The sequence below is a fragment of the Aquarana catesbeiana genome, linkage group LG10 (genome assembly GCF_042186555.1).
Source record: "Aquarana catesbeiana isolate 2022-GZ linkage group LG10, ASM4218655v1, whole genome shotgun sequence".
NCBI classification, from domain to species: Eukaryota; Metazoa; Chordata; class Amphibia; order Anura; family Ranidae; genus Aquarana; species Aquarana catesbeiana.
This window is the reverse complement of record NC_133333.1, coordinates 46,343,563-46,362,718: the sequence shown is the minus strand read 5'-3', so window position 1 is coordinate 46,362,718 and position 19,156 is coordinate 46,343,563. Positions and strand designations below refer to the sequence as shown.

The 19,156-nt window shown below is 41.6% G+C and overlaps 1 protein-coding gene across 1 annotated transcript in view; it reads left to right on the top strand.

The window, feature by feature from the left end:
- BCAM (basal cell adhesion molecule (Lutheran blood group)) overlaps positions 1 to 19,156 on the top strand; it is a 136,935-nt gene that overhangs the window by 70,078 nt on the left and 47,701 nt on the right. The window contains exons 2-6 of the mRNA XM_073602131.1: positions 3,446 to 3,570; positions 11,927 to 12,143; positions 13,129 to 13,199; positions 13,835 to 13,931; positions 16,840 to 17,022. Coding sequence (XP_073458232.1) covers positions 3,446 to 3,570; positions 11,927 to 12,143; positions 13,129 to 13,199; positions 13,835 to 13,931; positions 16,840 to 17,022 — 693 coding nt within the window. The remainder of the gene's footprint in view (positions 1 to 3,445; positions 3,571 to 11,926; positions 12,144 to 13,128; positions 13,200 to 13,834; positions 13,932 to 16,839; positions 17,023 to 19,156) is intronic.

The window sequence follows — 19,156 nt, the reverse complement described above, 5'->3', positions numbered from 1 at the left end:
CTGAGCTTTTCGTTTTTCCATCAACATTTACTATCTTTTGTACCACGTGCCCCTCCCTATTAGGTTGTAAGCTGGGCTCTCCTAACCCTCTTGTCTTGTCTTGAATTGTATTGTATCTGTACTTACTGTCTCCTCATATTGTAAAGCACACTTGGCGCTATAAATCCTGTATTATAATAATATTAATGTATAAAGCAGAAACCAACCAGATTAAATTTAATTGTATGCATGTCAATAAAAGATGAAATTTGATTTGGTTGCTGTGGATAACTAGTGTTCTTTTCACATTGTATCCTTTAAAAGGAAAACTCTGATTGGTGGTTACTCAGTCCTCTTACACACAAGACCTTGTTAACTGCTTTGGACAATTTAAAAACCTCATGTTCCCTGCATACATTTGTATTTATGAATCAGTATGCACGTAGACCACGCTATCTAGTCCTTGGTGTTCCTTCCTGTGAGTACTCATATTTCTTCATGCTTTTCATGCTGCATACCGTTAGCATCACACAGCAAATCCATGACATTTTCATGTGTTATTCATCATTCCACACAAGCAGTATCTCTTCCGGTGTAACCTTGGTCTGGTGTGCACTTGTCCTTTGCGTCTTAAGTAAATGGGATAGACTCGGGTAACCCGGGCACTGCAACATGTATATGGCTCTACTTGCTTGGTGTACCTATATTAGATAACGAGGAGAACCGTGTTATGTACTGTAGGTTTTTATTATGCTCAGCCGCCCATTCTCAACCAAGATTTTGTAAAGCTCCAGAGGTTGCTAGGGGTTCCTTGAGCAATGGTTGACTGACCTCCAACGTGATGGCACATGCATAGTTTCGGAGTCAATGCCGCTTGGCAGAGCCAGGGGTGACCACTGTGACCGCCACTGTAAGTTAAGGCATTCCTATCACTGACCATCAATGTGGGCATTTTCCCAGATTTTTTTTAGCTGTGGTTCCGTAAAACCTCTATTATTTTAAGGGTTTCTTTGGGGAAAAAAGATTGAGAAAGGCTGTGCTAAGCTGTTCACATGCATGGTGGTCTTCTAATTTTTGAAAACTTGTAAATATATATGGGCAGATTTAGAGCACTTTTTTAAGGTTGTATTAAAAAGAAAGCAATTGCTCATTTGAAATATGGAGCATTTTTTTTCCCAGTTTGAAGTTGCAGAGAATTACAATTGAATATTATGTATGAAAATGCCCCTTTTCTTCTCTTTATAGCACATTTTCAAAGCATGCGCAGTCCTAACAGTTTCTGAAACAATACATTGTGTTTGGGAATTAAAGAGAACAATCTAGGAATGAGCATTAGTAAAAATGTTAAGCTTTAATGCTTCCCGTTGGGAGAGTGAGGTCCCTGATATGGATGGGGAGGACTGGGATGACGTATGGGTGCACCCCTTTAAACATTTAGTCTCTGCGAGAGACAGACTCATTCATTTTAAATTTTTACATTTTTTACATAGAGTTTATTTTACACCGGCCAGATTGGCAGTAATCTACCCATCAGTCTCTTCGGCTTGTTGGAGGTGTGACTTTTCACCGGCAGATGCCAAACATATTTTCTGGGATTGCCCACACATAATGACTTTTTGGGAAGGAGTAATAAAATGTATAGAAGACATTTTAAAAATACCTATTCTATTATCCATTAGGGTATGTTTGTTGGGCCTAGTGGAGGAGGTGGTTCCGTCCAGAGCTCTTAGAACGTTACTGAACATTCTATTCTTCCATGGAAGAAAAGCCATATTATTGAAATGGAAGAGTTCCGCTCCCCCGGGTGGTCCATTTTGGAAGGGGCTGGTGAATTCCATGATACACTATTGAATGCAACGTACCAATCTAGAGGGTGCGGAAAAAAGTTTGATAAGGTTTGGCAGGCCTGGTTTGGATCGGAGGTAACGGCTGGTTAGTTCTGCCCTAGGTCTTTTATGTAGTAAAGCAATAGTCATGGGATTTTGATATAATCAAGTACATGAGGAGGGGTGGTAATTGCGGGTAGTTGTGTCCTTTGGATCATAAATTAGCTAATCTTCAATTACCGTGCAGTGCTTTGGGGAGCATAAAACACACATACATAGATTTACATGGTCTTATTTCAGGAGGACCTCCAGTGGTAAAATAAATAGAATCAATTTTACTTGATTGTGGTGAACTGTGGTATGGGATGTTGGGGGGAGGGGGAGGGGAAGTTTGGTACAAGAAGGTACCTGTATTAGGTTGTTCCAATGTTAGATTCAAGTTGACCTTGTGGGTCCAAGAATGGCCGGTGTTGTGCCGGATCATTCCACTTTTTTTGTATGTTTGTATGTATAAAATTTAATAAACAGAATTTTCAAAAAAAGCTTTAAGGCTTCCCATAAAGGTTGATTTGTCTTCTGCTTAGGCTCAGTACTGGTAACTGAGACTGGGTTGCTGAAAGAGGCAAAAACGTATCAAAGCCCTTTGCATTCTTGCCTGTAATCCTGACAATGCCATTGTTATATGACAGTTGTCTGATTCTTATTAACACTCAGGCAAGGGTAAGGCTAGTTTTCTCAGATCATTAACTTTCCTCAATCTATACTACATCTCCCCTGCTGGCTATTATGTTATGACAGTTGTTGACACCTGTAGCTGTCAGAATACCTGAACAGTGGCTGCATCTTATAGGACTGCATCAGATACTGTTTGGCCAACAATTTTCTTTTTGGCTTCTTCGATTTTTCAAAGTTTGTTGAGATGGGTGGTGACAACACCCACAGCTTGAAATTTGGCGGATTTAACAGGAGTATGACATTCAAACCATATGTGGCTAGCATTAGAACAGAATACAGTAAACAATACAAAATTCAAGTAACCCCCCCCTCCCCCCCAAAGAGATAGGACAGCACTATAAATATAAATAAATATTCAGTGGCAATCAAGATAATTACATGTGCCCTTTGGTGCTAGGCACTGTTGAATGTGCCCCTCCCCACTGTGCCTTTGCCAAAACCACTGCCAAAAATATTATTGATAATTCTATACTATTATTATATTATTAGAAATTACTCAAGACACCATGAGTTACTATGAAGAACAACTCAAAATGCTTTGTGCTTAAAAATATATGTATAGCTAGTAAGAGCAAATCTCCCAATGTTAGGGAAATAACACTCTTAACCAGTTGTCTCCAGAATAGTTGTCCCCATTAGGCGATTTCCCCTTACTTCGTATTCTGGAGACATCTCTAAAACTCTGGCTTTTCCCACACTTTCTTTCCTGGTCACCATTACAAATAAGAGAACATGGCGAGACAGACAGCGATAAAAACTTGACTGAGTTTCTAACCCTTTTTCATTCTACCCCAAAAACGAAACAAAAAATAGTTTTGCCTAGAGATAAACGTAAAGCTTTCTGTGGATTTGTCCATATACTGGAACTGCTTTGGTTAATAATGGCTGTTCTCCCCTTCTTGCAGGCTTTCTCTGTGCAGTAACGGTATCCGTCCCCCCGAAAGTTGAAATTGAAATTGGACAAGAGGCAGTCTTGAAGTGTACACCGAAGTTTAGTGGCTCGCCGAAGTACAGTGTAGAGTGGTCTTTTGTAAGTATGAATCTTCATGTTATTGTTTCAAATAAACAACAAGTCTCATTTGGAAATGTACTCTACTATGTAGCATGGTCTAATTCCCAAACTTTAAAGAGAAGTCTACAGTCATATGTCATTCTCACAAGATCAGTGCTGACAAGAGCCAATTAATCTACTAATAGGATTGATATAGGAACCCAAGGTGGTGAGAATGTAATCCAGGGCCCCAATACTACAAGGCATTAGTAATATACATCAAGCCATCAAACATTGGTGCACCTGTGCCAAAAGCAGCGATGACCATGTACCTAAGGCATGTTCTAAAGGTGGAAGGGCTATATTTCCCCTATGGCTCAAGACCAATCATTCACCTGAGAAGTCCCCCAGGCAGATTTTTTTTTCTTTTCATCTTTCCATACTGTTGCCCACAGATAAGATCAGTCCTTTGAATGTCAGGGCTGAAGAACAAGCAAACAGGTTAAATAGGTGGAAATGCTTTGCTGAAGCCTGTTTACATTGCCCAGAGTCTCAAGAACAGAGTAATGAGTAGAGAATCCACCCACTCATTGCTTATCAGACTCGGGGATCTGTAGGAAAACTAATCACCAGCCAGTGGTGGAGTAGTTTTACAATCAATATTCTGTCTCAGTTGATAGATAATCTGTCCTTAAAATTCATGACATATAGTTTAGTGGTTAGAAGCATTTAATGATTCTAGGTTCAACTAAAGCAGTGGTTCTCAACCTTTCTAGTGTCGTGATCCCTTGATAAAATTTCCCAAGTTGTGGGGACCCCTAACAGTAAAATTATTTTCGTAGAGTGGATTGTCAGCACCCAAGGCAAGACAAGTGATTTGCGCCCCTAACCCACGGATATTTAGCGCTCCTTGAGTCCCTTCCACTCGTACAGTATTAAAACCCTTACGGTACATTTTAGGATGTACCACTCCCTCTCTTTGTTTCTTTCTTTCTATCCCAATTTCTTGTTTTTTTCCCTTTCCCTCACTCTAGCCGTCATTCTTGCTCTTTTGCTTATTCTTTCTCTCCCTTTTCTTTGTTCCTCCCCCTCTTTTCCTCTCCCTTCCATGTATTCTGTATTTGTATTCCTTCTCTTACTACTTGGTGGGGGGAATGGGATGACTGGCAGTGCTGGTGGGGGGGGTGGTGATATGAGAGGCAGTGCTGGGGGGAGTTCTGATCAGCCAACTTAGGTGCTCTTGATCAAGGTCATCTGCTGATCCGAGAACTGTAGTGGGCACTTTTAATGGCAACTATAATCACAGGTAGTGTTATTGTGTCTCTGGCTTCACTGTGTCTCCGGCTTCACTGTGTCTCCAACTTTGTGGTTACTCGCGGCAGTGACACCTATGCTGAAATCAGGGGATAGGGTCTCCTCCAGCCCCTCCCACTTCACATTCCTCACCAGTCAGCTGACCTCTAGTCTCTGCCCCCCAGCCATGCTGTGAACTGAATGGGTGGCCGCGGGCTCCAGGAACTGCCCAGCTGGTCGGCCACAGGCTCCAGGGACAGCCCTGCTGGGCAGCCACGAAAAGGCTGGGAGAGCAGTGTGGGATTAAGGAACAGCCCAGAATTAATTCGACCCCCAGGTTGAGAACCACTGAACTAAAGGAATACAGTTGCTGACCCATTGTTGTTATCTATGTGTTGTCAAAAGAATGACTAGGTTCTAAATTCATCTAAAGCCACATTTGATTTACTAAAATTGGAGAGCGCAAAGTCTGGTGCAGCTCTGCATAGAAACCAGCTTCAAGTTTTTTTGTCAAAGCTAAATTAAACAAGCTGAAGGTAGAAGCCAATTGGCTACCACACACAGATGCACCTGACTGTGCACTGTCCAGTTTTAGTACATCAACCCCAGTGTATATAAATTAAATTGGAGTTATGTATTCTTAATGATAGTTGATGGCATGGCATGCCAGGGATAACTCAAAACAGACACAATTGGAATGGAAAGCTAGAAGTGTTCTGAAAAAAACTATACAACTGGGTAGTTTGTCTTGTTAATAGGTCAGTAGTATTGATCCCACAATGGGAATTCCACACACAAAAAGGTAGACACATCTTTGCTCATAAGGCCTCATGCACACGAGACGCTGTTAAACGCTTGTCCAGAGGCAGTTGGACACTTTTTTCAACTGCCCCTAAACCCATTTAATGTTATCCTATGTGTCCATGTACACAGTCTTGTTTTTTGGCGTTTTTAGGCAGTTGTGTTTAACCTCGTTTTTCCAGAAGCAAAAAAATGGGTTCAGACACAAAAGTTTTTCACGTTTCAGACGCCAAACGCGGCTAAACGCCGATACCGCGTTTAGCTGCGCTTGCGTTTAGAAGTGTTTTTAAAGGAACATTTTACGACCCGACTTTGGGGCCCCATATCTCGGGGCCACTTGGTGCTAGGAACCCCAAATTTACACTATAACACATCCAAATTTGGGGTTCCTAGCACCAAGTGGCCCCGAGATACGGGGCCCCTAAGTCGGGTCACAAAATGTCATTCTCTGCTGCAGAAAAGTGCTTGACATTTTGCGACTCGACTTTTGCCCCATATCTCGGGGCCACTTGGTGCTAGGAACCCCAAATTTGGTGTGCTAACACTATAACATATCCAAAACCCCAAATTTAGATATGTTGTAGTGTCTAGTTCCACTGTGTTAGCACACCAAATTTGGGGTTCCTAGCACCAAGTGGCCCCGAGATACTGGGCCCCAAATTTAGGTCACAAAATGTCATTCTCTGCTCTGCAGACGCTACTATACGCAAACGCGGCAAAACGGGCGTTTCTAAACACCTGTTTCAGCTTTTAAAAACGTGTGTTCAGCAGAGTTTGCACTAGCGTCTCGTGTGCATGAGGCCTTAGTTGACATTCGACAGTGGAGATTGCTGGTTGGGGTGCAAAAATATGTTTTCTGTTGGGGTTGGATTGAAGAAGGCAGTGGAGTTGATTTACTAAAAGCAAAAAAGTCATGCAGTTTTGCCAAATTCCCTTGCAAAGTAAACATCCAAGTTTCCTTTAGGAAACTCCAAAAAGAGGAACTGCAATGTTAAATTGTTACTTTTTTTAACTTTATTTTTTTTTTCAATACAGTATGTTTGTATTTAATGACATATGAGCTTAATAAAAGATTGCATCGTCGTTTCTCACTGGGTGGGAGGCTTGTGGCTTGACCCATTCATTACAGCATTGTAACCGTGTCAAATATTTAGTGTGAAAGTATGCATGCCAATGTCTACTTGCTGCGCTCAAGTTATACCAAAAAATATTTTAAAAAATGTATATGCTCAAAAAGAAAAAGATTTGATGGAACTGAAAATGATTGTTAAAACTGGAGCAGCATCTATATACTCAGCCTTATATCTACATTATTTAAGAATCTTGATCTCTACACCAAATGCCTTTATTTTTTTGCGTTCTTCCAATGTTCCTTAACCATTTCCGGACCGCCGCACACTGATATACGTCCTTACTTTGAAGGAGGATATAGTTGTTATGGCAGCAGCTAGCTGCCATAACCCCGGTATCCTCTTGTTCGGTCGGCGGTCCGCTTCAAGATAAAGGTGGCCTCTGCGGCGGATTCACCGCGAGATCACTTTTATCAGCAATGGGAGAGGGCCCCCCCCCTCCCACCGCGCTCCAGTGCCCTCCGCCGCTTACCGGAGCCATGGGCTGTGGCAGAGGTGATCGGATGTTGTGCCTTCCTTGGCATGGAGTCGAGTGAGGGGAAGATGGCCCCCAGCCGTCTCCATGACATTGCAGGGCTGAAGGGACGTCAAATCATCACTTCCGCCCATAGCTCTTTAAAGGGCCATCTTTAAAAAAAATTTTTTTTAACGACAATATTTTTTTTTGTTATTGCATTCCAGTGTAAATATGAAATCTGGGGTCTTTTTGACCCCAGATCTCATATTTAAGAGGTCTTGTCATGCTTTTTTTTCTATTACAAGGGATGTTTATATTTCTTGTAATAGGAATTAAAGTGACACAATTTTTTTTTTTTTTTAAAGTGAAAAAATAAAAGCTAAAATAAATAAGAAAAATAAAAAATATTTTTTAAACGCGCCCCGTCCCGCCGAACTCACGCGCAGAAGCAAACGCATACGTGAGTAGCGCCACATATGAAAACGGTGTTCAAACTACACATGTGAGGTATCGCCGCGATCGGTAGAGCGAGAGCAATAATTCTAGCCTTAGACCTCCTCTGTAACTCAAAACATGCAACCTGTAGAATTTTTTAAACGTTGCCTATGGAGATTTTTAAGGGTAAAAGTTTGTCGCCATTCCACGAGCGGGCGCAATTTTGAAGCCTGACATGTTGGGTGTCAATTTACTTGGCATAACATTATCTTTCACAATATTAAAATTGGGCTGACTTTACTGCTGTCTTATTTTAAAATTCAAAAAAGTGTATTTTTAAAAAAAAAAGTGCGCTTGTAAGACGGCTGCGCAAATACGGTGTGACAGAAAGTATTACAATGACCGCCATTTTATTCTCTAGGGTGTTAGAACCCCTAAACATTTTTTTTTAAAGTAATTTTCTAGCAAAAAAAACTGTTTTTAACTTTGTAAACAACACATCTAAAAAAGAGGCTTGGTCCTTAAGTGGTTAATTAAAGTACTGTAAAGTACCCGGGCATAAAAGCTTTGTATGGAGTCAGGATTCGAAGGGTCATTCCCACAATAACATATATGTTAATATGGTTTGTGACAGTTTGCCTTGATATGATGTAATGGACGTGTTGTGCTGCATTGCATTCTTGAATCACATTGATTTTCCGTGACTGCCTCTTATTTATGCATTTTCTTTGCACTTGAATACATCGCAAAATGCATGACAAGTGCTAAAAGGTCTTTCTACCCTTTCTACTGGGGGATGGTTTAGTGTGCAGTGAAGGCACTGATCATTGAATACACCCCCTCCTTTCTTTGTGTAAGGGAAAGGAGATAAATAATTTTAATGGGGGAAAAAAAAAAGTTGTGATCTTTATTGTTGGATAAGAACAACACAGAAACTTGCTTTAACAGGTTTTATAAGCCATTCCTAATGGACTAAGGGGAAATTGTGGTTGTACTTTTGTAAGGTGACAACCAAATTGATTTTCTCTTTAGGAATGCAGTAATCTGCATTAACTGTCAACAGCTTTTGCTCTGACAAGTGGAAGTAAACTGGGGGAGGAAGACTCCCCCATCGCACAAGAGATGAAGATTTGACAATAGTGCATTCTGAGTCTTCGTGGCATAATTGCTTAAGCAATTTACTTGTCAGTTCAAAAGAGATTGTGTACTGAAACTGCTCAAAGTCGCTGGTGTGACAAACATATTAAAAGGGTTGTATGCCAAAAACAAATATTTTTCAGTGTTAGGTGGTTTCATTCTCCCGCATCTACCAAACAGCTTTTTTAAAATTATTGGTGAGATACCTGTGCTTGCATTCCTGAGTAAGGATGAGTTTTCGTGTGGCTCAAATCCATGTTTTGCCAAACCTCAGCTCAGTCAGCTGCAAATGGGGCATTCCCAGTCCTGTAGTTGCACGTACACAAAGAGGCAGGATGCTGATGACATCATTGACCTCATATGGCCATATGGCTGTGGGATCAGGAATACCCTGGTCACAGCTGATATAATCAGCAAGGCCAACTTCCTTTCAGGTTCAGCTAAACATGGGTTTGGATCGAACCCAAGTTCATCCCTCATCCTGAGTCTGCAGACAAGTTGTGGTCATTATCCCAAGCTCCCTGTTAGAATGTTTGGGTTTATTTTACATTATGAAAAAAGCAACAGTAGTAGATGAAATATGCAAAGATGAGCAGGGAATCTTCAAACTGCAAGGTGAACAGGAACAGAATCAGGAGTTGGCAGAACATTGGCTCAGACTTGTCGCAGTCAGGGGTCAGGCCCGGAGGCCAGTAACTATAGCCGTAGTGAGGCTCCCACCGGCCAGCTGGATAAGTGCAGCAGCAGGTCACCCCGGCGGATGGCACAGGCTCACCCAAGGTGAGGAGTCTAAGTGCTAACTGTGGCTCACAAGAGCTTCTGATGATGGAGATATGTTTTGCTGTGTGTTAGTACCAGATCGCGATCCTCAGCATCGCCCCACCAGGAGGTGAGCAGGCCAGGGTCAAGTAGCAGATATAAACAAATGGCCACTGCCCCACCTTAAACTGGCCTTTACAGCAAGGAGCACATGGAAGGGCAGTGCATGTCAAACAAAACCAAAGGAAATTCCCAGCTCAATTTACTAACCAGCCTGCAACCAACCGATTCATCCTGTCTAACAGTTTGCGTTTAAAAACAGGGGTTCAGTTTCCATACACACGTGTAAGCTGCAGAGCCACTTCACGGCACCCCAGTATTATCTGCAACTCTACAAATTTTTGAGAGCCTCCATAGTAGAAGCACATGCATAATAATGTACAGATAGAGGGCAGGTAAGCCTGGAGGGAGCCCACCCCTTTTTAAAGGCACAGGGGCACACTGGACACACCAGCCTTTAACACAATGGCAGCAAAGGTGTCCAATGCGTCCCCTCACCAGTATTCCAACAGTACAAGCAAATGGCCACTGCCCCCCACCTATAAGTGGCCTTCACAGCAAGGAGCACATGGAAGGGCAATGCATGCAAAACAAACCAAAGAATGTTCCCAGCTCAACTTACCGACCAACCAGTAGCAGATATAACAGGTAGGGATCAAGTAAAAGTGTAGTCAGAAAACAAGCCAAAGAATAGTAACAAGCAGTTGCAGGTTGGGAGTAAGCAGAAGTGTAATCGAGGAACAAGCTAAAGGTCTGTAACAAGTGGTAGCGGAGATACGGACGGTAGCAGGAGTGACAAGAGTGAGATATTGGCTGGAGAGAGCTTAATAATCTGGCAAACAGGAAGTGCAAAGGCATGCCTTAAATAGGAACATCATGGGAGAAGCAAGAAGTTCAAGGTTTAGCAGAAACAAGGCACAAGGCAATATTGTCCAATGGATCAGACAGGGTGCTGTTCACCATCTCGGGTGGCTCAGCAAAAACAGACACCAGACACATCAGAGGTTGTAGGTTCAGACCCGGGTCATGACAAGATTTCCTAAGATGCTGACTGACTACAGGTTAAGATACCACTGTAAACCAAATGTTAGAGCAGTCAGTAAGTCAGTAGACTTTTGGCAAAAGCACCATATATGGCTTATTATGTGATTTAAAGCAGTTGTAGGTCTGGAGATGTTTGGAGGTAAAGAGGTGCTTGGGCAGAAGAAAGGTGAGAAAAAAGCCCCAGGAGAGGATCTTGTAAGTGTGCTATAGATGTGACAAGTAAAGATTCTAGGCTGGATTATCAGAATGATATTGAGTATGTAGATACTCCTATTTGGAAGGTTGAAAGAAAACATGACAGGGGTCAAGCAACCTGTATCTTGAGCATGTAGAGAATTGCATTTAATCTTTGTAGAGGCTTTTCTGGAGAATCTCATGCTGCATGCGGTGGGATCCTAGTACAGCCATGATTAAGGAGCTTGGCCCCCACAAAATAGGTCGTGGGGGTGTGCGGAGGAATCCATAAGGGAGGAGATGCTTCAGAGTCTCTTGTAGGAAATGATGGTCTTTTGTTACCTTATGATAACTAAAGATCATATTTTCTTACAAGAGACCTTTTAAGTAGCTCATCCTTTAGGCTGGATTCACACCTATGCATTTTTTAGTGCTTTTAGTATTTTGCAGATTTGCATTACAGAACGTGTTCCATAGGAAACCATGCTAAATGGACTGTAGTGCAAATCTGCAAAATGCAAAAAGCACTAAAAATGCATAGGTGTGAATCCAGCCTTAAGGGTGCCCCTGCAAATTGTTACAACCTAATTATTGGTGCCATGCTCTGTAAATTTGCACACCCACAAATTTGTACATAAAACTTTATCATTACAATATGAAACAGTATGTGTTAGGCCATGCACGGTGCAAATTTCTTTCCTACAACCACGGACAGTGCTGACAAGGGAATCCCTCCTGCTGAGCTATTGTCTGCCAGGGGTGGGGGAAACCGCCCCCGCTGGGGGAAGACCAGTAATTATCGCTAGCGGCTATAGCAGTCGATACCAATAATCGTAAGAGCATCTGGAATGCTGGTTGTGCCCAAGTTGATTAATCAGTCAACTTGGTACATTCATTCTGCCTATTAACAGTTTGAATGTCGGCTGGTTCCTGGTGAACTGGCTGAGATTTGAACCGAGTACAGCCAGCCTAAGCCTAACAAAATGTAACTATATAGTTCCTTAAATACTACAAATACTCCCCAGTGTGGATCCTTGATAAATTCTCTTTACGTGTCTGTTTTAGACTGTCTCCTATATTATTTTTTTCTTCTGGACATACACAGATAAATCAGGAAGGGACTCGAGTCCGTATCGCTACTTATAATGAAGGACGCACATCGGTGGACCAAGGAACAGTCTTTACTGACCGAGCCGCAGTTAAAAGTGACAACAGCCTGGTGATCACAGATAGCCGTGTCAAAGATGAGAGCACATTCTTCTGCAAGGTGACCTCTGTCGGTGAGGGGAATGGTGAGGGCAGCACTGAGCTGAAAGTCTATGGTGAGTATGGACATATGTTACTGCCTGTACATTTTTTGGACTTTTTTTTTTTTGTTTACAGCTATAAACCTTTTTAGAAATGTTATCCATGATAAATGCTTGGGGCCCCTGCTCAAGCTGATAAGGTCCGATGACTAGTGTGGGTGCAGGCTGGGGAAAGGTTCATCCAGATCCAAAGCACACTAGAAATTGAAAGAGATAGTCTGGCCGCTTAATCATGGTAGTTCCTCCATAATTAAGCCCAGGGGCAAAACACGTTGAGGCGTGGTCTGGATATATCAAGCTGAGGGTGCTTTGAAAAATGCTTGGGGGGCCCCCGCTCAGGCTGATACGGTCCAATGACTAGTGAGGGTGCAGGCTGGGAAAAGGTTTGTCCAGACCCAAAGCACACACTGTAGAAATAGGAAGAGATAGTCTGGCTGCCTAATCATGGAGGTTCCTCCATAATAAAGCTCCAGGGCAAAACACGTTGGAGGTGTGGCCTGGATGAATCAAGCTGGGGACGCATTTAAATGCTAACCATTCTGGCTGGGCTATCTCTCTTTTTTTTTTTTTAGAAATGTTCATGTATTGGAGGGAATGTACCAGATATTTTTTCTGCCCATACATACCTTTTAAAGTTTACCTCCAAACATAAACGTGAAAAACATATATGTAATCTGTTTTACCTGTCCGATGCAGAGAGTACCAGTTTTTTAGAAGTTTTCAGGCTTTTCCACTTTGATCTCACACTTAAGTTTCCTATTTGGCTTTTTGCACATGGATGCTTCCATGCCAGCTTTAAGCAGGCATGTGTGTATTCCAGTAGTGGCAAAAACCTGCATGTAGCCTTCATTACTATGGTTGGCTTTTTGCAGCAGATATGTAGCACAGCCGCAGAGATACACCTGCAATTTACGTTGTATGCAAAAAAACAATCCTGTGCATAACCCCTTTGTGATATGGGCCATTTTTACTAGTAGAATTATTTATTTTCTCTTCCCAGTGTCCCCGGCATCACCAGAGCTTACAGTAAATTCACAACTATTATCAGTCACAGAGGATGAGGAGTCAGAGGTATTTGTTAAAATGTTCATTATCTATTGTTCTTTATGCTCAGTTTTAGACTTCTTCTGGCTTCCTGGATCTCACACATTTATAGACATTATATTTCAGAGCTGCGATGCATTTAGTTGTGCACTACAATTGTTTCTTTTTGTACTAAAAGACCTCTGCTAGGGCTTCAGCTTGTAAAGGAGCATAAGCTTTATACAAAGCATTTGCTAATTTTTAAGGAACTGCTTTCTTGAAGCTAATAAATCAAACGTTAGTTTCATTTTGGGGACACAGATTGAGTGCACAAACCCCTGAACTGGAAATGAAGACTGCTTTAGGGCTCATTCACACTAGCATTTGGGGGGGTGGTTAAAGCGGCAGAGGGTGTACACATGCCGAAGCTGGAAGGCTTTGCTTCACTACCGCCTCACCACCCGTGAATGTGGAATTCAGATCAAAGTAGTTAACGAGTCCTTAAAATTATTTTTTTCTTTCCAAATGTTTCCTGCCTTCACTGCTCTTACACAAGCCAAAGCTTATACATACAAGGCTTTAGCAATAACCTGAAAACCTGTCTATAAATTGTGTTTTCTCTCAACTGAGGGGTGGTCACTAGCTTAGTATAACTTACCCGTATGCACAATTTTTTTCTTAAGGTTGCAACCTGCGTCAGCCGGAACTCCTATCCAGCTCCAACCATTGAGTGGTACAGAAACCAGGTTCCTCTGACTCTAGGAACTGAAAAGGGATCAGGTATGAACCAGATGGAGACCCAGATTTGGTGGAAAAAAATATGATTTTATAGTATTGATATTCCATCTAGTCTGGATTCAAATGTATTTGAAGTGTCTGTGAAGGTTCTCCACGTTAAGGTATAACTAATATGGTAGTAGTTAGACATAGTCACATTCAACTGGCCTGTTCTGCAATGTTAAAGATGTTTCATAGATTGCCCACTTCTTCAAATCCCCCATCATTTTTATACAAACAGGTAGCCCCAACATCTTAACTAATTACAGTGGAATGGTAAATGTTGATTGTGTAAGGAAAGGATAAGATTTTCTAGTTACATGATCTCATCCTTGGTGTCGGGAGGCTTCATAAATGTTAATTCTTCGATTCACATTCTGAATGTATCTCAAAGAAAACAATGTTCTTGCTACCCATAGCAAGCAATTTGGTTCTACTTTTCATTCTTCTATACTACACTAGAAGACCTAAGGATGGAATCCTAATCATTTACATGGGCAACAAAAATAGTGTTTATAATAGATCACCAGAATAACTGGTTTTAAGTACTATGAAAGGCACTCTATAAATAGAGGAAGGGCGGATGAATGAAAGGTCTACTGCCTCCATTCATAGAGTACTTTTCATTGATGAAAACTATAACACAGCTTTTAATGAATGGGAGGGGGGCATATTTGGCACTCCTGCCAAGTGCCTGTGGCAGGTCCACCAGTTGAATAAAAACCCACAGCACCAAAAGATTACCACTGTGGGGGTATGGGAAGGAAGAGGACTGGAGATTTCAACAAAGACAGCAGCCACCAGCACAAGAAACACTTCTCATTGAATATAATCACCTTCCCAAAAATGAACTAAACATTAAAACTGGTTGTAAGAAACAGTTTTTCTTTTTTTCTTTAACCACTTCCTGACCAAAGACGTCATATAACGTCTTTGACTTTCAGTGGGAATATCTGAATGATGCCTTCAGCTACAGGCATCATTCAGAAATCCTTGTTTTTAGCCGGTGATTCTGTGCGGTTCCGCCGCTTGATTGTTCTTACAGATGACAGGAGGGGACAGCCCCCCTCCCGCTACCATCCAGTGCTTCTCCGGGCTCTCCCGTGCCATTGGGGACATGGAAAAAGAATCATCCACCAACGGATGACGACCATAGAGATTTGACCAGATGGTCACCAGTCATCTCTATGACTGTCTGAGGCCCGGGCGCGACGTTATGACCTCACATCTGGGTCGTGGATGTAAACAAAGCCACAATCGCGGCTGGTAAGCATGAGATCGTGGATTTTTTTTTCCCGATCTCATGCTTTCCAGCCTGGAGGAGAGATGTGGGGTCTTATTGACCCCGCATCTCTCCATAAAGAGGACCTGTCACAAACGATTCCTATTACAAGGGATGTTTACATTCTTTGTAATAGGAATAAAAGTGATAAAAAAAATGTAAAAGAAAGTGTGTAAAAAAAAAATAAATAAATAAAATAATTTAAAATGCCCTATCCCAGTAGCTCGCGCTCAGAAGTGAACGCACACGTAAGTCCCGCCCACATATGTAAATGCTGTTCAAACCACACATGTGAGGTATCGCCGCGTGCGTTAGAGCACGAGCAACAATTCTAGTACTAGATCTCCTCTGTAACTGTAAAATTTCTTACAGGTTACATGTTTAAAGTGTCGCCTATGGAGATTTTTAAGTACCGAAGTTTGGCGTCATTCCATGACTGTCCGCAATTTTAAAGTGTGACATGTTGGGTATCTATTTACTCAGCATACCATCATCTCTCACATTATACAAAAAAATTGGGCTAACTTGCTGTTTTGTTATTTTTAAAATCATGAAACAGTTTTTTTCCCAAAAAAACGCGTTTGAAAAATTGTTGCACAAATACCGTGTGAGATAAAAAGTTGCAATGACCGCCATTTTATTCCCTAGGGTGTCTGCTAAAAAAAAAAATATATATATATATATATATATATATATATATATATATATATATATATATATATATATATATATATATATATTTATTGTTTGGGGGTTCTGAGTAATTTTCTAGCAAAAAAATGATGATTTTTACATGTAGGAGAGGAGTGCCAGAAAAGGCCCGGTATTGAAGTGGTTAAAAGACTACTGTTGTACAAAAATATATTAATGATGGCATTCCTTATACAAATTCCTTCTTTATATCACATACCTGAATAATTTTTTTCTCCTCATTTACCTGTGGGCCAAACTATCCACACTGTAAAGTGACAATATCATGGGCTAGTACAAATTATAACAAACAAACAAAAACATTACCCTCAATTTCCATTTTGGAAAAACTACTGCTTCAAAGGCTCATAAGTAGGGATGAAGTTCGGGTTTGCCTCTACTATGGGTTCACTGCAAATCCCCATGTTTGTGAAATTTGCAAATCGAGAACTTTTGGCCAAAAACTTTCCAAGTTTGCACTCAGAAAGGAGCACTCATAATGCAGTGCGTAGCCTTTTGCTTCTTTTACAAATGGGTGGGCTCACAGCAGAATCGTATTGTCAGTGTGTATTAGGAATGTTACAGAAATCTAACCGTTCTATATAGGCAGAAAACTTTTTTTTCCCCCCTAATTGACATTGGTATATGTATATGTCTGCCATAATAATCTTGGGCCTCCATTTCCTTTGTTTGACAATAGCTTGCTTATTATCCTTACAAATGGCCAGAATTCAATAACAAGTCCTTCCTCCATAGACTTCGGTTGGTTTGGATCCAAAGTTTGTAAACCTAAAACTATGAGCAATGTTCGTGCAACCTTTGGTGCACCAATCCCAGGCATATCTGCTCATCCCTACTCACACTAAATTGGTAGAGTGTGCTCTATTAGAGAGATTAGGAAATGAAATAAATCATTAAAACAATTACTTCTACTTGCAGGATTTTATGCTACTGCCCGCACAACGACTGAGTCTTCTGGCTTGTACACCGTGTCCAGTACGCTCTTTCTGAAACCCCAAAAAAAAGACGCTGATGCTATGTTCTCCTGCAAAGTTGTGTTTCCATTACCAGGGGGTGGAACCAGTCAGATGGAGTCAAAGAAGTTTAAACTGAATTTACACTGTGAGTTACTGAGGACTTGATATTTCTTCTATTGTAGTCATCATGAAGTTGGTAATACACCACTCGATCTATCAATCGGATAGCCAAGGGATTATGTTTTTTCCAAAAACACCAAATGTGGAAGATTTAAACAACAAGATTTTTACATTAAACAATTTTCTTATTTGGTTTCCTTTAGATTTAATTTCAACTATGTAGTGCAAGGGCTTGCCTGATTACATACAAATTGAAAATATTTAGGTTTGACCTCATATAGTATGGTTTTGGTAAATCTAAAGGAACATTGTACAAGAAAAGTTTATAACGTATAGCCAGCCAAAGTGGTCTAGATCTGGGCCTCTGCTTTGCACCATGGACGATAGAACCTGATGTATGGTGCCATTGTATAGTCACATTATCCTTGCCGGAATAGCATAGTATGTACTTATTTGCCCTCAGACTTGATATGTCTATGATGAGGGATCTAGTTACATTGATAGTAAGGCTAGCCAACAGACCGTGGCTTAGTGCGGCAGGAAGTATAAATTTCGCCTTGGGTTCAGGCCAGGCTTATGCTCTTCACCCCTTTACTACCTTGAAATAAAATAACATGTTGGGTACACCAGCTGTGATGGGAGACATTCTATCTGAAGATGATGCACAGCTGAGCGGCATAGGGAAATGGCAAGGCTAGCACAAGCGTGCTTCACCATAATTCCCATGTACACGGTAATTTCATCTCTCCTGTCTCATGCATGAATATAAGGGCAGCCTCAGGAAAGACCCCTGTGCTTTCCTTTGACCGTGCAGGTTTCCTTCTGTAGATCATTTTCCTTCTTCAGGGAACACATCAAAACTATGAATAGCTATAAAACGTATCAATAGGGCAGTAATAGGTGAGAAAGTAGCATTAGAAACATGCCTAAACCTGCATTTTACAAACACATTTAGGCACATCAAGTGTTTAAGCGGTCATTCATTTCATAGGCCAGACTATTTGCATGCGTTTACACACTTTTAGGCATGTTTGGCGTTTTTTCCTGCTGAAATACTCCTCTCTTGAATGTGATGCATTTCCTTTCTACCTCTAAGTGCCTGTAAATGCCTATGGGTGCAAGGGCAAACAAGGGTTGATTTACTAAAACTGAACAGTGCAAAATCTTTTTTTTTTTTCATTTTGGATAGACTAAGGGAGGGTTATAACCCTTGTCAGATTTTTTTTCTGCCATGCGTATTCTATTGCAGAGATTTAACACCACTTTCTGTCCCATAAGCCAAAACAGGAAGTGAGAAAAAATCCCTGAAAATAAAGGGAATCCCTTGGGACCCCCCAGGTCACTAGAACTAGTGTCCCCATTGGAAGAATTTCCCTCTATTACTTTTCTGGGGACAACCCAAAATTTGGGATCTTCTTTAACTTTTACTTTCAATGATAATAGTAAAAGGGACAAATAAAGAGGGTGAATCTCCCTAATGGGGGCACAGACAGCAGTACAAACTGACAAGTGTTCTAATCAGTAATGGCTGGTGCTAAACTTTTTTTTGGGGGGTGGCAAACAAACACCCCCCACACTCAGCCCCTCCACAATGACTGTCCCCCGCACTCAGCCTCTCCACGGTGACGGTCCCCTCGGCACTCAGCCCCTCCACGGTGACGGTCCCCTCGGCACTCAGCCCCTCCACGGTGACGGTCCCCTCGGCACTCAGCCCCTCCACGGTGACGGTCCCCTCGGCACTCAGCCCCTCCACGGTGACGGTCCCCTCGGCACTCACTCCTCCTGACCAACCCGATCTACCTCCTGTCGTGAGGAGAAGCCGGAGGACAATAGCAAATATTAAGTTGGGTGGGAAGTTGGGTGGGAGCCCAACTTTTTTCAAGCCAATTAGAGCCTTAGGCTCTAATCATGTGGCTTGGAAAAAAAACTCATACAAACGTATGAGTCTGGCGTCCTGCAGGGGGACACAGCACTCCTGGTTCTAATCCCTCTCCACTCTATCCAAAACTTTAAAAAAGTTTTGCCTTTAGTCATACTTTAACTGAACAAGTTGGAATCTGATTGGCTACCATGCACAGCTGCAACAGATTTTGCACACTCAAGTTTTAGTAAATCAACCACAATGGCCATCATGGGGGGCAATTAGAGGCAGAAAAAAA